This window comes from Lithobates pipiens, unplaced genomic scaffold, assembly GCF_037356315.1.
Source record: "Lithobates pipiens isolate NorthernLeopardFrog02 unplaced genomic scaffold, aLitPip1_a1.2 Scaffold_13, whole genome shotgun sequence".
In the NCBI taxonomy this organism is placed as follows: domain Eukaryota; kingdom Metazoa; phylum Chordata; class Amphibia; order Anura; family Ranidae; genus Lithobates; species Lithobates pipiens.
The window spans coordinates 71,897,881-71,917,339 of record NW_027507718.1 but is presented as its reverse complement, the minus strand read 5'-3'; the positions used below and the strand labels follow the sequence as shown (position 1 = coordinate 71,917,339).

Below are 19,459 nucleotides of genomic sequence, written 5' to 3'. Positions count from 1 at the left end.
TTAAATAAAGCCCCATATACACTATCAGATTTTCTGCTGACTATTTCCTTCAGATTTACCAAAACCATGTAGTAGAAGGGCCTGCCTGATTGCATACAAATTTAAATTCCTAAGATTTGACCTCATATTATATGGTTTTGGTAAATCTGAAGGAAAAACTCAGCAGAAAAACTGATAGTGGTGTATGGGGCTTAAATAGAACAGTTCTTGGAGTACCTTTTTGCTTTTTGTGCTTTGCACTATGGCTTCAAGGCTTACTGCTAAGGCATCAAAACCGCCCCCAGGCGCTGGGAACTCCAGATATGCCTCCACATTGTCATCCTTTCCGGAGATACCTGACATGGCAAGCCACGTTGAGTCATTGGAAGCAACTGGTGGTGCAACTGCTTCTCACACTTCACCCCCTGCATACGTGACTGAAGATGCATTTTCCTCTGCCCTATAGGGCTTAGAAGGAAGATTGGTGGCTTTAATCGCATCCTCCATTAAAGGGGCTAAGAAGCGTGCTAGATCCCTCTCTCCCACTCCAAACCCCTTACCAGGGGAACAGTGGGGACAGGATGAGGTATTACCCTCAAACGATTGGGAAAAATAAACTGATTACTCCTCTGCGGAGGAAACAACAGTTAACTTTTCAGCTTTACAATCTGCAATCTGAGATACAAATCCTTACGGACATGGTTCGCTCCACTTTCATGCTACCCCTAAGCCCTTGTACACATGGTCGGAGAATCTGTCGGAATGAGTCTTATCGGACCGTGTCGTCAGATAATCCGACTGTGTGTGATGTACATCGGACTGATTCCGTCCGACCCAATTTTCCAACATGTTGGAAATATTTCCCGACCAACTGGGCCGGACGGACCTAATCCAATCATGTGTAGAGCATTTTCATCGGACCAAGTGCCACGCATGCTCAGATCAAATTCCTACATCAAAGCTATTGGTTACTAGCCTGAATGTAGTCCCATCGTAACGAAATTACGTCATCACGTTCTGAAAGATCGGATTTTTCGCCAACTTGGCCCGACCGTGTGTATGCAACAGTTTCGGACACAATCCGTCAGACTAAATCCGACAGGCAAAATCCGACAGATTTGGTTGGCAAAATCTCCGACCGTGTGTACGTGGGCTAACAGTCAGCTGAAAGTCTGGTTTCTTCTTTGGGTTCATTGAAACCTTCACAACCAGTGCATGCGTTTCCAGTCCATACATTACTAAAGAAGCTTATTTATACCGAATGGGATCATCTGGATAAGCAATTTCTCCCTCCAAAGAGATTCTCAGTTCTCTATCCTATGGAGGAAAAATTCACCAAAAAATGGAAAGTTCCAGCAGTAGATGCTGCGATTTCCAGTGTGAATAAAAGTTTAACTTGTCCAGTGGACAATGCACAAATGCTAAGGCCCCTTTCACACTGGGGCATTTTTCAGGTGCTACAGCGCTAAAAATCTGGCCCCTTTCAATCCAGTGTGAAAGCCGGAGGGCTTTCACACTGGAGCGGTGCGCTAGCAGAACGGTGAAAAAAGTCCTGCTAGCCACATCTTTGGAGTGGTTTAGGAGCGGTGTATTCGCCGCTCCTAAACCGCTCCTACCCATTGAAATCAACAGGGCAGCACGGCTATACCGCCAGCAAAGCGCTGCTGCAGCGGCGCTTTGCGAGTGGTTTTGACCCTTTTTTGACCGCTAGTGGGGGTTAAAACGACGGTAAAGCGGTGCTAAAAATAGTGCCCCTTTACCGCCACTCCCGCCCCAGTGTGAAAGGGGCCTAAAAGATCCAACCGATAAAAAGTTGGAATTCCTGTTAAAAATCCTTTTCTTTAGCAATTGCAGCTATAGGCATCTCTCAGTCCTTAAAAGACCAGTTCAGAGGCCCTTAACAAGCTCCCATCACAACCGGCCGATTTACCAAAAGCATTATGTTTTGCCATAGATGCTATAAAGGATTCTATTCACCAGGCATCTTGCCTTTCACTTCTGCTAGTACTCATGCATAGGACCCATTGGCTATAGGGTTGGTCTGCCGAAGAACCCTGCAAAAACCTACTGTCTAGTTTCCCATTTCATGGGGAGCGACTATTTGGCGATGATTTTGATAAATACATCCAGACAATTTCCAGTGGAAAAAGTACTCTTTTTCCAGTTAAAAAGTATAAACGTCCTTCATTTAAATGGATTTTCTCTCCTGTGCCAAGCTCATCCACCTCTAGGCAGTGACGACGGCTTCCACAGTCGGATTCCAGAGGAAAATTGCAGGGTCAGGCCCAAACTCAAAGGAAGACCTGGAGCCGCAAAACTACAAAGCGGAAATACGAAGACCTCTTCATGAAGAGGCGTCTCCCCTCACCAAGGTGGGGGGAAGACTTCTGCATTTCGCAGAAGTCTGGCAGAGGGAAACTTGGGACAGATGGGCTCTCTCCACAGTGACTCTAGGATACAAACTAGAGTTTTGGGAGTTTCCACCATCTCACTTTCTGAGATCAAATGTTCCCAAGGATCCAGGGAAAAGACGATCCCTGTTTCAAGCATTAGACTGATTATTGACTCAAGAAGTAATCGTACAGATCCCCGCAGAAGAACAAGGTTTAAGTTTCTATTCAAACCTGTTTACGGTACCAAAACTGAATGGAGATGTTAGGTCCATTCTGTATCTAAAAATTTGCTTATTTTGAATGGAGTCGATTAGGTCAGTGGTCTCCACCCTACAAGATGGAGAACTTCTGGCGTCCATCGACATCAGGGATGCATATCTGCATGTCCCTATATTTCCCGCTCACTAAAGGTTTCTGCGATTCGAAGTGGAACAACGGCACTTTCAGTTTGCGGCCTTACCCTTCCTGCTAGCCACAGCACCATGGGTATTCACAAAAATGCTGGCCCCTCTTCTAGCCAGGTTGAGGGCACAGGGCATAAGTGTTGGCGAACCTAGACAATCTATTGTTAATAGACTAGTCAGTGACTCGCTTAAGGCAAAGCGTATGCATTACAACCAGTTACCTGGAAAGTCTCAGTTGGATCCTCAACCTAGAGAAGTCTTCCTTTAAAACCAGTAAGAAGGCTGAATTACTTAGGCCTGATCATAGATACAGCCCAGAAAAGGGCGTTCTTGCCTCCAGCAAACATCAGCTCCATACAAGAGTTGGTACGGATGGTCAGGTCAAAAGCAAATCCTCCAATTCGCCTTTGCATGAAGTGGTTAGGAAAGATGGTAGCTTCATTCGGAGCAGTCCCCTATGCCCAGTTCCATTCAAGACTGTTGCAAAACAGAATCCTCTGCTTGGAATAAGATGATCCAAGCTTTGGACTTGCCAATGCGGCTGTCCCCAAGAGTCTCAAAGCCTCAGTTGGTGGTTATGAAGCCAGAATTTGCTGAAGGGGAAATCCTTCAGACCAATGATCTGGATAGTAGTAACGACAGAGGCCAGCCTCTCGGGCTGGGGAGCGATACTAGAGGAGACGACTGTCTAGGGACAGTGTTCAAAACTCAAAAGAGCCCTGCCCATCAACATCCTAGAGATTTGGGCAGTGTTTCTGGCTCTGAAAACCTGGTTAAAGAATTGTCCAGTCCGGATTCAAGCTAACAATGCCACGGCTGTGGCCTATATCAATCACCAAGGGGGCACCAAGAGTCTCTCAGCTCAGAGAGAGGTGAACCATATCCTAACTTGGGCAGAAAAGAACGTCCCATCCCTATCAGCAGTTTTTATTCTGGGAGTAGAAAATTGGCAGGCGGACTATCTAAGTTGCCTGCAGTTATTCCCAGGGGAATGGTCTCTTCACCCCGAAGTGTTTCGGGCTGTTTGGCAAAGATGGGAGACTTCGGATCTTCTAGCGTCCAGATTCAACATTAAGTTGGTCAACTTTGTGTACAGAACAAGGGATCCACTCGCATACGGAACAGACGCGCTGGTAACCACGTGGGATCAGTTTTCACTGATCTATGCTTTTCCCCCGATTTCAGTTGCTGCCTCGACGACTTTTCAGGATCAAGCTGGAAAGAAAGTCAGTAATTCTGGTAGCACCAGCATGGCCCAGAAGGTCATGGTACGCAGAGATCGTAAAGATGGCAGTGGAGAGTCCATGGACTCTCCCACTAAGGCCAGACCTGCTATCACAGGGGCTGATATTCCATCCTACTTTACGAATGCTAAATTTAACAGCTTGGCTATTGAAACCCACATTCCTAAGAAGTGTGGGCTTTCCAAGTCTGTTGTCTCAACTTTAATCAATGCAAGGAAACCAGTTTCCTGAGCTGTATATTAGAGTTTGAAAAGTTTACATTTCCTGGTGTGAATCCAAGGGTTGTCACCATTGGAGATATATTATATTATAGGCAGAATCCTTGCCTTTCTACAATTGAGTGTAGAGATGAAGTTGGCCCTAAGTACTATTAAGGGCCAAGTCTCAGCCTTATCGGTTTTATTTCAAAGACCGCTTGCTACGCATTCTGTAGTCCGGGGTTTTATGCAAGGGGTGGTGCAGATTAATCCGCCAGCTAAATCTCACCTTTTAATCCCTTGGGACTTGAAGTTAGTTTTGTCAGTGTTACAAAAACAGCCATTTGAACCATTACAGCATATTCACTTAGTCCTTCTGACTAGGAAACTGATATTTTTGGTTGCTATATCCTCAGCAAGGAGGGTTTCAGAATTGGCTGCTCTTTCTTGTAAAGAGCCATATTTGATTTTTCATGAGGACAGAGTTTTTTGCCAAAAGCGGTTTCAGGCTTTCATCTAAATGAAGATATTGTCCTGCCATAGTTTTTCCCAAAACCATGTTCCATGGAAGAAAAATCAATACGTTGTCTTGATGTAGTGAGAGCAGTGAAAATATATTTAAAGAAAACTGCTCAGATTCGTAAGACTTCTGCCAGAAGGTCCTAAAAAATAAAAGGACAGGCAGCATCGCAATCCACTGTTGCTAAGTGGATTTGGCAAGTTTGAATTATAACTTATGATTTAAGGGGAAAGATTCCCCCTATTCAAGTTGAGGCGCGCTCTACCAGAGCGGTTAGTGGTTCTTGGGCAGTGCGTCACCAGGCCTCCTTTGCTCAGATCTGCCGCAAGGCCGCAACTTGGTCTTCGGTCCATACATTCACTAAATTTTACCAAGTGGATATAACAAGGAATGAGGATCTCGCTTTTGGGCACAGTGTGCAGCAGGCAGCAGTATAGGTCCTCAAGGTCTGGGGGTGCCCTACGGGTTGGGTCTCCCTCCCCTCAAGTAGCATTGCTATGGGATGTCCCACTAATTAAATACTTAGTGTGTCCTATGATGTACGATAAAGAAAATAGGATTTTTTAAAAAAAGGCTTACTTGTAAAATCCCTTTCTTGGAGTACATCGTAGGACACGGAGGTCCTGCCCCAGTTGTGGGGTTTAGGTATATTGCTTGGCTACAAAAACTGAGGTACTCGTGGAAGGAGGAGGGGTTATCTAGGGGAGTCCACTTCCTGTATTAGGTGTGCCAGTGTCAACATCTGAAGGCAGCTATAACCCACTAAATAAATACTTAAGGTTCTGTGTCCTATGATGTACTCCAAGAAAAGGATTTTACAGGTAAGCTGTTATAAAAATACTATTTGTAACAAACGCTGCAGCAGCCTGAGATGTGGCATACATCATTAACACTAACCTATTTTTATACTTTAGCTTAAAGTGGAACTACACTGCATCTGAGCCTCTCAAACTGAAAACACCATCTAACCGCTAGCCGACCAGCCACCACAGTTGTACTGCGGCAGGTTGGTACGGCTGCACAAATTGCCGTAGCTGTATGCCGCTCTTTAAGGCGTCTCAGGCGCGCATGCCCGCCACGTGTCCCTGGAGCCAATGCGTGCGCCTGGTGGGCGCGATGACCACTGGGCACCCACGATTGATCGTGACAGAGCGACAACTGGGATCTGTGTGTGTAAACTCACAAATCCCGGTTCTCTCGGGAGAGGAGAGAGATTATGCATTCATACGAAGTATGAACACCAATCTCTCTCCTCCCTAGTCAGTCCCACCCCCCCCCCCCCCCCCACAGTTAGAACACACTGAGGAAGCACAGTTAACCCCTTGATCGCCCCCTAGTGTTAACCCCCTCCCCGCCAGTGACATACAGTAAATGGTTATTTTTCATTTTGCAAGCTAAAATGCAGTTTTTTATTTTCTTTGCATGTCCCCCCTCAGATGTACAGAGACTACACTTCCAAGTGCACTTTAAGTGCAATTTCAAGTGCACGTTGCACTTGTAGTTTACACTTGTAGTGCAAAGTGGCTTTGCCTTTAATAAATAACCCCCATTGTGTTTTTTTTCAAAATTGTCGCCCCTTTTTTTTCACCACAGAGGGGATCAAATACCACCAAAAGACAGCTCTATTTGTGAGGGGAAAAAATTACATAACTTTTGGGTACAGGGTCGCACGACCACGCAATTGTAATTTAAATCGATGCAGTGGCGTATCGCAAAATATGGCCTGGTTAGGAAGGGGGCAAATCCTTCCGGGACTGAAGTGATTAAATTGTATTATTTAAAGAAAACGTCCCCATCCATCCGTGTCTCCATGCTTTATTTTGCTGAGCTATCATTTTGAAAAACACCCCCTAGTACTTCAGGTCATTGCCATCTAGAGTAAGTGTAAGGGCTAATGATTCATGTAGCATTTACTTCCTGGAATCCATCTGCCTTTAGCTCAGGCATGCAGGCATAAGGTCGTGCTTAGCTGAGACCCTCCTTCCCTCCTGAAGACTTTTGAGATGTATGACATTTGCCTAGGCCTGGGAACCAGAAAGTAACTGAAGAAATAAAAAATAAAAAGATTGAGAGAGTGAAATTCCACTTAAGGCTAGGTTCACATTGCTGCGATGCGGGAACGCCGCGAATCCGCGGCGTTTTCCCGCATCGCACACCTCCCGCCGGCAGTTCACACTGCCCTATGCGGACGGCTGGGGGTGTCAATGTTATGTTAATGACACCCCCAGATTCGTCGGCATATCGCAGTGCGATCTGCCGACTCGCACAGGAATCGGATCGCATGGTGTGAACACCCATGCGATCCGATTCCGTTGCGGACCCAAAAAAGGGTCCCGTGCGAGTTTGCTGCGGGACCGCTGCGAGTTCAGCCATACTATCTGTATGGCTGAACTCGCATCGCTACGGAGATCGGATGTGATTTGCTGTGCGAATCACATCCGGTTCTCCCCCCGCAGCGGTGTGAACCCAGCCTTAAAGTCTAATCTTTCCAGAATGCTAGAAGCTTTTTCAACACTTTGCAATTTTGTCTCCTTTTAAACAGTCGCTCATGTTTGTAGAGCTGAACAAGGTCGGTCTTTCACTTGTGAAAATTACATAGTAATAAGATGCATTTGCCCGGCAAAGTCAAATGACCCCTTGTTCAGTTTGTGTAGTCAGAAATTGGGCGCGCAAAACATATTGCACTACATAAATGGTTTCAAAGACTCATTATTTATACATTTTATATGGCCATGTAATAGGTTTTGCATTTCAAAGCCATAAACAAATGTCGTAAAATTAAATGCAGTAGGTTTCATTCAAATGAGTTAATAAAAAAATAATAATAATCATGAAGTGAATTGTAGTCTGTTTTAGGGCTAGTTCACACCATAGAAACGCAGTCCGGATGCTTTTCTGCATGCGCGTTTTTGATGCGTTTCAGTGCGTTTTTGATGCAATCCAGTGCATTTTCCCCTCTTTTTTTCTTAACCTTAAATAAGGATGCGTTTTCCAGTGTGTTTTTTTTTTTGTGTGCGTTTCCAGTGCGTTTTTTGCAGCATGTTCTACTTTTTTTATTTTTTTCTGGAACTGGAATGCACTGGAACTGCAAGCCCTGCCGAAATGAAATAAAAAATGCACTGGACTGCATGTGGTGTGAACTGGACCTTTAATACTATGCTTGTCAGTGGTCAAAGCTTTCATCTGAGAAAACTAGAGATGCATATATTAGAAGAAATGTCTCGCATTATAAACAAAGAAGCTAATACAGGCTCACAAAGTCAAATAATGGTTACTTAGTCAAGTGATGTTCATGATACTTACATTAAATTGTCAAAATCCTTTCTTTGGAAACTTGTCTTAAAGTGTATCTATTGGGGGAAAAATAAAACTGTATACTATTGCAGCTTACCAGTCGTTCAATGCAGTGGCTGCATCAGTTTTCATTTTTCAGACTAAAGAACATTTTTGCCTAGTATAGAAAATGCCTGTTTATTTTGGCTTGCTAGAAGTGTAGTAACCTTGTCACTTTGAGTTATAAAAAACAAACGCCTCATCCCATCAATCCACTATGTTCGAGCTCATTCACACAATCCGCTTTGGAATTCTTTTTCCGGGACGGTTTAGAGATGGTTTACAGGCATTTAGGAGGTGATACTGCTGCCGCCTCCTAAATGGCTTTTTTTCTTTTCCAATCCCAATGGGCATTTTACTTTGAACTCCTGTACTGCAAGTGCCATAGCTGCATTTTCCATGTGGCTGCAGCGCAGTCTCATTAACTTCAATGGGTGAATTTGACAAGAGGGCCACCTGTCAAACTCGACACACCAAGTTATGAATGTGTGCGATTCGCAAAGTGCTTTGTGAATGGGTGGCTGTCATTTGAGACACACAGGTCCCAGAAGATGGAAGGAAGTGGCAGATTAGGAAGACTACCTACCGTTTTGGGGAAGTAAAAAATTTTTTTTCCAAATGTTTTTTCAAAAATTTAAAGAGCCTGTTTTAATTTAATTTTTTAGGGTGGACCCCCACTTTAAACAGCCCGCCTATCTTATTGCAGGATGAACTGCATATTTTTATAGCTTTTTGGCTGCCTTTGTGAGCTTAGCCTAAAGGAGGTGAACAAAGGTGGCAACCATGCCTCGCCATGCGGAGAAATGCGTGAAGAAAAATGTTTAGCTGTCACTTTTTTTGTTTTGTATTTACAGCAAAAGTTACAGATATACAGATATATATATAATATATAATTTTTTTTTTCAAAATTCTTTTTCTGCCTGGAATTTTAGAACTCCATGAAAATCGGCTTTTGTTATGGTTTACTGGAAACTTGATGTGGGAAAAGCTAACTTTTTTTTCCTTTGTCTGGCAGTTGGGCTTTTGTTTTCAATGCATTAATCAAACGTGATTATTAAATCTGTGTCTTTTGATTTGTTGGTGACCCAGGAAGTAATGAAGCCAGTGGGTCGACATAACAGCCAAGTAATGAGCATTTTTAGGAGGTCAAAATTTGCAATACTTGTATTTTTCTCCCATGAAAACTTTTAGTAGCTCTTGAGTAGATAAAGAAATTTTAAACCGACAGCTAGTGAAACGACCCACTTGGAGGGGGGTCTTCACTTGTGAAAAAAAAACCCTACACCATACAGCTAACAAGTACTTTGCATACTAGTCCACAACACTATGGAGAGCACAGATGAGCTCTCAAGAATCATGGACAAGCATCGGGGGTGCCGATTCCACAGCAGTAGTTGGGTCCTCGAGCGATCATGCCCATACTTTAATAAACTACATATGTGAATAAACCTTTTCTTACAACCCCTATTTTTGGAAGTGTTCTAGTAAAGAGGGAGGTTCAAGTTACCCAAACATTCCAGAAACCGAGGAGGAGGAGAAGCCACCTTCCAGTGCATGGCATTGATTTCCTAGAATATAAAAGTAGCAGATGTTCAGCCACAGTAGGGGCTATGTCTTCGACCAAGCCCACCAGCCATATTCTTGGCATTTAAGTGAGACTAACTTGGATGACCATAATTATATTAGATGTTAAAGTCCCCGTTGGATGACTGCATCTCCAACAGGATGATGACAGAGATGGCCTTAGCTTGTAAATCCTGTGAGGAGTGAAGAACACGCTGTGGAAGATTTTCATTTTGGATCAATCTAATAGAGACCAGCTGGCAGAAGCATGCATACCAAAAGTCAGTCCAGTACTCCTTGTACATTTCCAGTATATCTTCTTGCCACTTTCTCTGTAGGCCAGAGAGATCTGAAATGGTAATAAAGATGATGTGTTGATACAGGGACTATTTGGTTTGGAATGTTCGTCAGTGCACAAAAAGTTCTTTAACGAGGAACAACCTAGTGACCGTACCTGAAGTGGAAACTGATTAGAGAAGGCTTGATAAAGTTGCCGGTATTTAAATCTGTAGCAAGATGGCAGGTTATATGATCAAAATACATCAGTTGCCGATTCTCATGAATATTCGCCAGTTTTAATTTAAAACTTGGCCCAGTAGTTGGGGGTCAGGGAACAGTTGGAAATTGGAAAGGGAGTGGTTGTTCCACAGTGAGGTGAAAGGGGAGAAGTTTAGGTGTGGCTGCCCCTCCCACCAAAGACCCACCAACCAAGCACTGATGGTAGTTTATATCAGAGGAGTAGGAGAATGAGGATAAGGGAAGCTGGGACTATTGCATAATGCCAAAGAGTTTCCAAGGAGTTCAGGATGGCAGCTTTGATCCTGCTTTGAGCACGGTACAGGAGTTATTTAGGTTTGGCACTAGTGACCAGTGGGCAGTTGCTAGTGGCTATGAAATACTTAGACATGTGGCATGGTCAATGTCGAATTTGTAGCCTGAGGAGCAACAATTGGTTAAGCTGTTTAAAGAAGGAATTGGGGATCCAGACGGGTTATTTGAAATGGGTGGGTAAATTTAGGTAAAACCTTCACTCTAATCAAATTAATTCAACCGAGCAAAGATGAAGGCAAATTTCTCCATGCCTTCAGCTTGTTTTTAACTTCTAAGAACACAAAGTAAATTCAGTTCCACATAGGATTTGACAGTTCAGGATAAAACCACTCCCAGGACATGTAAATTTAAGAGTGGGGCCGAATCTCCAGAGTCAATGGGAAAGAAATCACTTGTGGCAATTAATAATAAAAAGGTGGTACTCTTGCGCTGTCAACTGGAGTTTGGTAACTTAACTAGAAAAACCTACTGCGGCAAACACCGTTTGGCTAATCCGTTGCAGATATATGGAAAGTATAAAAATGGTGGTGCTACGCTGTAAGATGACTTATGAAAAAACTAAGTGAAACCATATCTACAGTTTAAAGTGCTAATAACTTTAATATGCAAATGATCCACACTAAATTAATTAATGTAACGGAGGAATCGCAAACATGATAAAACAAATGTAACATAAATTAATGAGAATCATAATGTGCAAACAAAGCAAATGGTTGAAACTGTGCAAATAAAATAAATGTGCAAATATGATGTCCAATGTGCCAGATCCCCTAATGAAGTCATGTGGGTGTGACAATACACGTGGGGATTGAGCAATAGGCAAAACTGAAAGTGACGCCGGAATACCAGCTTGCCGCTCCTGGATTGTTTTTTATGGGAGTATTTTAAAAGTATCAGCTCTGTTTTATTTCAATAAAGTCCTTCCTTTTTATTTTTTTATTTTCTTAATGTTCTCACACCATCTGGGATCAATCTTCCACCTCTATTACCGGCAGTGAGGTAATCATATATGAGGCTGTATTCATAAGGGACCACAGCTAGTCCCATTAGAGAGAAACCCCCAGAGGACCCATGGAGGCTGTCTGGAATACCTGATCAAGTTATATGCTGTTACCTTACAGCAGTAAGGAGAGGGGCTAGTGTACACTGAGGTGTCATCATGGATTGGCTAGTCTTCAGCCATTTATTCACTGTTCACAGTAAAGTGAATCATCACTTATTCATCCAATCAGATTGATTTATGCATTTTCACTTTTTGATTGCTATTTGTGCCTAGGCTGGCGGATTGGACATTTATCATATTTGCACTTTTATTTTATTGCAACCATTTGCTTTGTTTGCACATTAGGATTCTCATCAATTTACATTCAATTTGTTCATCAGGTTTGTGATTCCTCCGTTACCGTCATCTTACAGCTCGGCACCACCATTTTTATACACTTGTGGCAATTCATTTTGAGGCTGTAGACCCATGGAAATCCCTGTAAAACACGCATGACCCCCTGCAAGTAGTGACCAGCATCATGTAGGAGAGGGGGGGGGGGGGGCAGCTGTGTCATGTGATCTGTATAAGGGAAGAGACTGAGGACCACCCCCCCCCCCCCCCCCCAACGCCCATCCACAGTAGGCCCAGAGTATAACAATTGTAGCGATGTAATGAAATGTAAAGGGAATCCTATTCTCCTCAGAACTTCTGTAAATGTGGCCACTCCATGGTATCAAAGGCCTTTTTTTTTTTTTTTTTTTTTGTCTAAGGATGCTGCAGGCCTAGTGCCATATCCTGTGTCCAAATATTTGTAAATAATCTTCAGATTTTGATGTCTGGATTTATGGGGAATGACTCCTGTTTGGTGGGGGTCAATGAGCCTATGCAACAACTAAGTTTTTAGTGTGCAGGAGTTTTGTGAGAATTTTTAGGTCACAGTTTAGGAGAGCAATACATCGGTAAGATGCATATATAGATGGGTCTTTGTGCCGTTTATGGATTCAAATAATGTGGTCCTCATTCGTGGATGGAGAGTGAACATTTTGTAAAAAAGTGGCGTAAGTAGCTGATGGGATGGGAGATGAAATATCTGCATAAGTTTTGAAGAACTCAATAGGTATTCCGTCCGGACTTGGGGTCTTCCCGTTCCTAGGTGGAGATAGGGTGCATGAGAAATTCTGTTTCCAAATCCGATAACTGCAATTTTACACTCTCATTGGGTTGGTTATCTCAGAGTCAAGGTTTGGGGATAGAAAGAAAGCATATAACTTAGCATAACTGGAAAATTCATGTGACATGTCCTCCTTGGGCAGTAAGTAAAGTGCATTCATAGGTTTAAAATTCTGATACAATTGTAAGGAGTCCAGTATTATGGGAAAGCCTAGCCATGAGCTTATCGTTTTTGCTCCCCTGTTTAAAGAACTCTTGCCTATGCTAGTACATGTCTGTCCTGGTATTTTCAGCCATACGGAGCTACAGTTCCCTCGCCACGGACATAAGCAGATCAAAATTGTACAGAGCAAGAGTAGTTCTGCTGATCAGATATGAGGGCTTTTTGTAAGGAGATACAATATAATGTCCTCACATGAACTCCTTGAAGGCATCCCAGACCAAGTCAGAGAAGGAGGTGGAAGCCTCACTAATATGCCAATAATCCTGTATAACATTGGGCGTTTGCTTGACATCTGTCTGGTGAGATATCCACTGTGGGCCCAGTCTCCACATAGATCTGTTAGGGCCCTGAGAGGTTTGCAATGTCAGTGACAATGAATAATGGTCTAGAATGTCTCCAGGGAGACGCTCTGTGTCTAGGACATCAGAAGGCAACCAGCGGGGGGTTAGCAAATGCCAGCTTTTTATTGGACTTCAACTAGGTTAGCTGCCAGTGCCCAATTGGAGAGATCCCCCCCATATGTGGGGTGGACGGGGTCATTCTGTCAAGCTCTGGTGATAAAGTAGCATTGAAGTCCCCCATGAAGAGAACCATGCGTGCATAATAAGGTCTGACATTATCTAGAAATGTATCGGAACAGAGGTGGAAGGTAAATATAAACAAGAGCATGCCCCTGATTCCAAATAGTAATTATCACGAATATATATTTGTCATTCAGGTCAGTGTGTACACCCTGCACAGCAGAAGATAGATTTTTTTTTTTTTTTATATTGAACAAATTACCAGTACAAAACACATGCCAACAGACATACTCAAATTGCATTACAAAATTATTGACAGTGAGGTTTATCTGATTCAAGGGGATTAACCCCTGATTATACCGTACAAAATGTAATGCTAATAGAAACTGTACGAAGGAAATATGTTATCTCAGGAAGCAGTTCTCAATACACTAACCCTTGATAGCTAGCACTTATTATAAAGGTTACGAGAGAGAGAGGGGACATGTGGGGTGGGTAGGTGGCAATGGAAGGATTAAGGAGGGGGAGGGGGGAAAGAAGGAGGTGAAATGGAGGAGAGATGAAGGGAGGGGGATAAGAAGCAAGGAAAAGCCCAGGGCCCCCAAAATTTGTACCCAGACCTATAGGACTCTACTTCTGAACCTTAGAGGTCAGCCACATGCATCTATCCATCCTGACCAGTTTTTTTCAAATTTCCGCGGACACTGTCTGCTCTTATAGGTGATTCTATAGAGGGGTAGAACAGAGTTAACTGAGTGTATCCATGAAGTATGTGTGAGTAGCTCTAATGATTTCCATCTCAGGAGGATTTCTCGCCGTGCATAAAACAGAGTAAAAGTTAGGCAATGCTTAGTATATCTATCCCCTTCTATGTCTTCCAAATGACTTAACAGTAGCACAAGTGGGTCTAAGGGTACACTTATACCACATATATCACTCAGAGTGGTTACTATCGCCTCACAATGAGGTTTCAGTTTGGGACATGACCAGACCATGTGCTAAAAGTTGCCCACCTCAAGATTACATCTAGAACACTTCGGATCCAGCTGAGTGTGTGTGTGTGTGTGTGTGTGTGTGTGTATATGTGTATATATATATATATATATATATATATATATATATATATATATATATATATATATATATATATATAATGTATGTGTGTGTGTGTGTGTGTGTATATATATATATGTGTGTGTGTGTGTGTGTGTGTGTGTGTGTGTGTATGTATGTATGTATATATAATATAATATGGGACATCATTTGTGGAGTATATTAGACCATGTGAAGGAACTTCAGTTGTACCAACCTATCTTTTGCTGCTATCATGGAAGGAATAAAAGTTGAGGCACAATCTTCCCATGTCTCCTCATCAAGGGTCGGACTGTCTGCCCTCACAAGGTAGATATTTACTAATAAGTATAGACACTCCCCTGGACTATGAGGAGTATGTGGTGTGTGAAGCCTTTTGGACCCAGGATATTCAGATCTTTAAAATAAACAGTCTAGTATACATGCAATGGAAGATGCATAACGGCACTGTAGATGGGACATGCGCTAAAGAAAAAATACAACTCAGTGCAACAGTAAACATACATTTAAACACAAAATAAACTCCCAGCATGTACTCCAAAAAAAATCTGCAATAGAGAACTTCTACCCAAAACTCTTAGGCAGAACCCTAAAAATGAACATCCCAAGTGGAACAGTACTCCATGGGGGGGGGGGGGGGGGGGGGGGAGTTCAATGATGAACTTAGATCCTCTTTGAAGTACGCAACTTGAGTCAGAAAAATAAGGTGATATCGATGTAATAATAAAGGAAGACCAGCATCACTCCTTTTTGTAATACTGTGCTGGTGAACATATTTAAGTATGTGCAGAGAATTGGGCACCAACAGGCAACATAGTGAAGGTGAGATAAGCAAATGGGAGACCCAGAGCACTAAAATATAGATACAGGCCACCGAGCATATTTCACCCCATATAGATTGCATAAAATGAACCCCGCCTCCCCCCCGGGGTGTTGGCGTTGTGGGACAATACCGGGGGACTTCACTCATATTTTTTGGACCTGCCCAGCCATTGTCGACTATTGGAAGGAGATACTGAGGGTCATTACACAGGTCACCTCCATATCGCTCCAGCCCTCCATAGAAATTTGCATACTGGGCCTGATAGATCATATTATTCCCACTGTGGCGCGACGCACCCTGGTTGGGCTTCTCCTCTTCTACGCCCGCCAGGCCATAGCCCTCAGCTGGCATAAGCCAACTCCTCCTCCTCTCTCCCTGTGGAAAAAATTGGTCAACGGCAGCCTGCCTCTTTACAAAGACTGCTATGTTAATAGGGGTTGCCCGCAAAAATATGACAAGCTCTGGTCCAGCTGGCTGGCTGATGCCTCCACAGCCTCTGACCCGCAGCCTACTTAACAAGTTACCCTTTGCTAGTAAACAGGAAACTGCACCAGTGGAAATGTCGTATATCTGAGTAGCATGTTTTAACTCCAAGTTGTCCTGCTGCACATGGAGTCAGCTATCTGTGGCCAATGAGGTGCCTTAGACTCTCCGTCATATTCTGTATGTACCAAACTGTCTTGTATTACAACTCTGTATACACCACGCCTGTAACTGTAGTCGTGACCAATGTATGTGTTCTTTGTTGTTTGTTAGTTTGCTTGCTGTTGTTTACTGCCTAAATCTTAATAAAAAGATTTGCAAAAAAAAAATATAGATACAGGGGTGCTGTACTTGGTCACACCAAAAAGGCAGACCCCAGAGAGAAAATGAGTCCATGTGGAAGAGGCCCAGACAGATTAACGAGTATCCAACCAGGTGGACACAGCATCTGGGGTAGCGAAGAATCTGGTCATCTCTCCATCTTGGATGCAATTTCAGCTGGGCTAGAGAAGGCTTTACCTGATGCCCTTGTCCCGGAGACTTTCAGACCTCTGTGAGGGACTGCTGCTATTGCTAGATCTCTGGATAGTGAAGGTCCACTTGGGTTCCGGCAGTGGGGATAATCATTTTATTGCGGTCCTGATAGTTTAGCAGGCAGATGAGGAGGAATGGCTGCAGAACCTGGGATTGGGGGGAGTGGTTATACTCTGCATGCCCTCTCTACAATGAAAGTTGATGGGAGATCCCTGAGGCCCAGTAAGGTAGCAAGGAATGTTTCTGCATATTCAGCTGGCTTTGGACCTTCTGCACTGCCGTAATGCCTAGCACTCAAGTGTTGTTCCAGCAGAGCCATTTCTCATTGTCCACCAACTTCTCATGTAGTGCCTTAAATTGACGCTTCAGTGTCTGCAGTTCAGTAGAGTCATAGCAGACCACATCCTCCACCTGAGAGATGCAGCCCTCTGCATCAGATCATTGCGGATCAAACGATTGTCCGTAGAGAGAGAGTTAATCTTCTCCATGAGCGCTTCCCTGCATGTGGTGAATGCCTCCAGGATGTCAGCTCCTGACAGATTATCAGCCTTGCCGTCCCTCCTGAATCCTCTGTGTGGCTGCAGACATCCTCTGGCATTCTGGAGAGGTCCCTGAAATGGCCACTAGAGTGGGAATGAGGGAAGAAGGTGCTGGCGTGAAGGCGGGCTTAAGGTAGGTAGAAGACATGAGGACAGTGGAGAGGATGCCCAAGCTGTAGGGGGTAAAGGCAGTGCAGAAAGGCTCAAAACGGTGTCCCAAAAGTCTGAGAGAATTTAAAGGATAACCGCAAGTGTGGAGCTCAGGAGACCTATGTCCTTATGGTATCACATCCCGCTTTCTCCCATGAAAAATGTATTCAAATGCATGTTAAATCTTTCTACCCACATGTGTGGGTTTTTTTTTTTTTTTGTTCGCCAGCATAAGATGCGCATTGATAATGTAGTTTCATGGTGTCATGTGTTGCCCATTATGTGCGCACAGCCTAGTCAAGTAAATCTTCACATTCCTGTCTCGGCGCTTGCAAAAAATTATGGCTGTTCCTAAAATAAGATGTGAGCAAACCCAACAACCGACATTACACCTTGCCAATCCTGAGATATGGTGGCTGTATTGGTTTTCCGTTTCTTTTTTTTCTTATTTTTTTTTTTCAACCTGGTGATCCTGCCAGTAACACACTTCCTAAACTAGGGTGACAATGCTCATTCGTGGTGCTTTATTTGTTGAGGAGCAGCATGGTTACCTTAGGACAGGTAGTGAGTTATGGCTATGATTAAGCACCAAGAATGGTGTTAAACACGTTGGCTGTGTTGCTTGCTGTATCTTTTCCCTGGCTTGCAGTATGAACTGTCATTTTCTGTTTTTTTTTGTTTTTTGTAATCAAAGGTGAATTTTTTTTTTTTTTTTTTTGTATTGCTGCCTTTCAGACATTTCTTTACATGAAAGGTAGTGAGTTAGTACTACAGAGCAACTCTTCTTTCCTCAACTCTATAACCTGTGGACAGGCGTTTTGTGGTCCACAGAGAAAACTGGACATGGCTGATAACACTGCTTAATATTTAAATGCAGCAAAGGCAGTGTGCACAAAAAGTTCCAAGCTCACTGGATTTCTGTCAGGATCGTCAAATATTTTTCTGCATTTTGGCATTTTTAGAGACAGAACTTGGACAGATGTGTACTGTGTGTGTTGTTGTTGTGTTTTTTTTTTTTTTTTGTTTTGTTTTGTTTTTGACCACGCATATAGTTTTTAAATAGGCCTTGATAATGGTTTATAAGATTCTGAAAACTTACATTAAAAAGTGTTTGCTCTTCCATTCTATTTTTGCAGGGCTTTATTTGTGGTTTTTCTGTAGCCACTGGAGCTGCATCACGTTTAATCTCTGGTTATGATAGCTATGGGAATATTTGTGGACAGAAGAATGCTAAGGTAGAAGGCTTTGAAAACAGTGGTTTAGACCATACCAACCGCAAGTAAGTAAAATGTATTCTAAGCTTTATGTATGTACAGTATTTATATAGTATGTATATATAATATACCATGAGTGAGTGTGTGTATGTAATAAAAAAAAAAATGTGTGTGTGTGTATGTATATGTGTATATGTGTGTATATATATATATATATATATATATATATATATAATATAATATAATATAATATAATATAATATAATAGATCGATCTAATATATTATAGAACGGCACCTGCAGATAGTCCAGTTAGGCATAAAGTGACCAGAGCCCTGCCTTCCAGGCTCAATATGTAGAGAAAAATCCAAAAAGGGTTGCAGCATATAAATTAAGTTTATTGTAGATCAAACGGGACTGTTGCCATCATGTTTTGTCACTTTTGAGTCTACAATAAACTTTTTTCATGCACTGCAACCCCATTTGGATTTTTCTCTACATGGTGAGCCTGGAAGGAAGGCTCTGGTTGCATATATACAGTATATAAACTGTGTATAATGTAGATGTTTTATGTGCATCACTGAAGAAGCTATCCAGAGTTCTTTGACTCTTTTTGTTCTAGTCAACGGTTGGATTTCACCTCCATTTTAGAGCGAATCCTCACTGCTACAGGTATAATATTTAACCACTGGAGTTGCACAAACCTTTAGACACTGAGCAGAGGTTCTAACAAGGTGCCCCCCCCCCCACACATGCGCACACACACACACACACACACACACACACACACACACACACGTACACACACACACACACACGTGTACACACACACACACACACACACACACACACACACACACACGTGTACACACACGTGTACACACACGTGTACACACACGTACACACACGTGTACACACACGTACACACACGTGTACACACACGTACACACACGTGTACACACACGTACACACACACGTACACACACACACACACACGTACACACACACACACACACACACACACACACACACACACGTACACACACACACACACACACGTACACACGTACACACACACACACGTACACACACACACACACACGTACACACGTACACACACACACACACACGTACACACGTACACACACACACACACGTACACACACACGTACACGTTTAGACTGGAGGTTTGCTTTAATATTCTGTATTGCAGAAATATGAGCGAACTGGGCAATAACATGTTACCTTCTTTCCAACTAAGT

At 43.0% G+C, this 19,459-nt stretch overlaps 1 protein-coding gene across 1 annotated transcript in view; it reads left to right on the top strand.

The window, feature by feature from the left end:
• The window catches only part of SLC44A1 (solute carrier family 44 member 1), a 277,051-nt gene that overhangs the window by 90,345 nt on the left and 167,247 nt on the right, over window positions 1-19,459 (top strand). Inside the window, exon 3 of the mRNA XM_077475185.1 lies at window positions 18,121-18,263. Coding sequence (XP_077331311.1) covers window positions 18,121-18,263 — 143 coding nt within the window. The remainder of the gene's footprint in view (window positions 1-18,120; window positions 18,264-19,459) is intronic.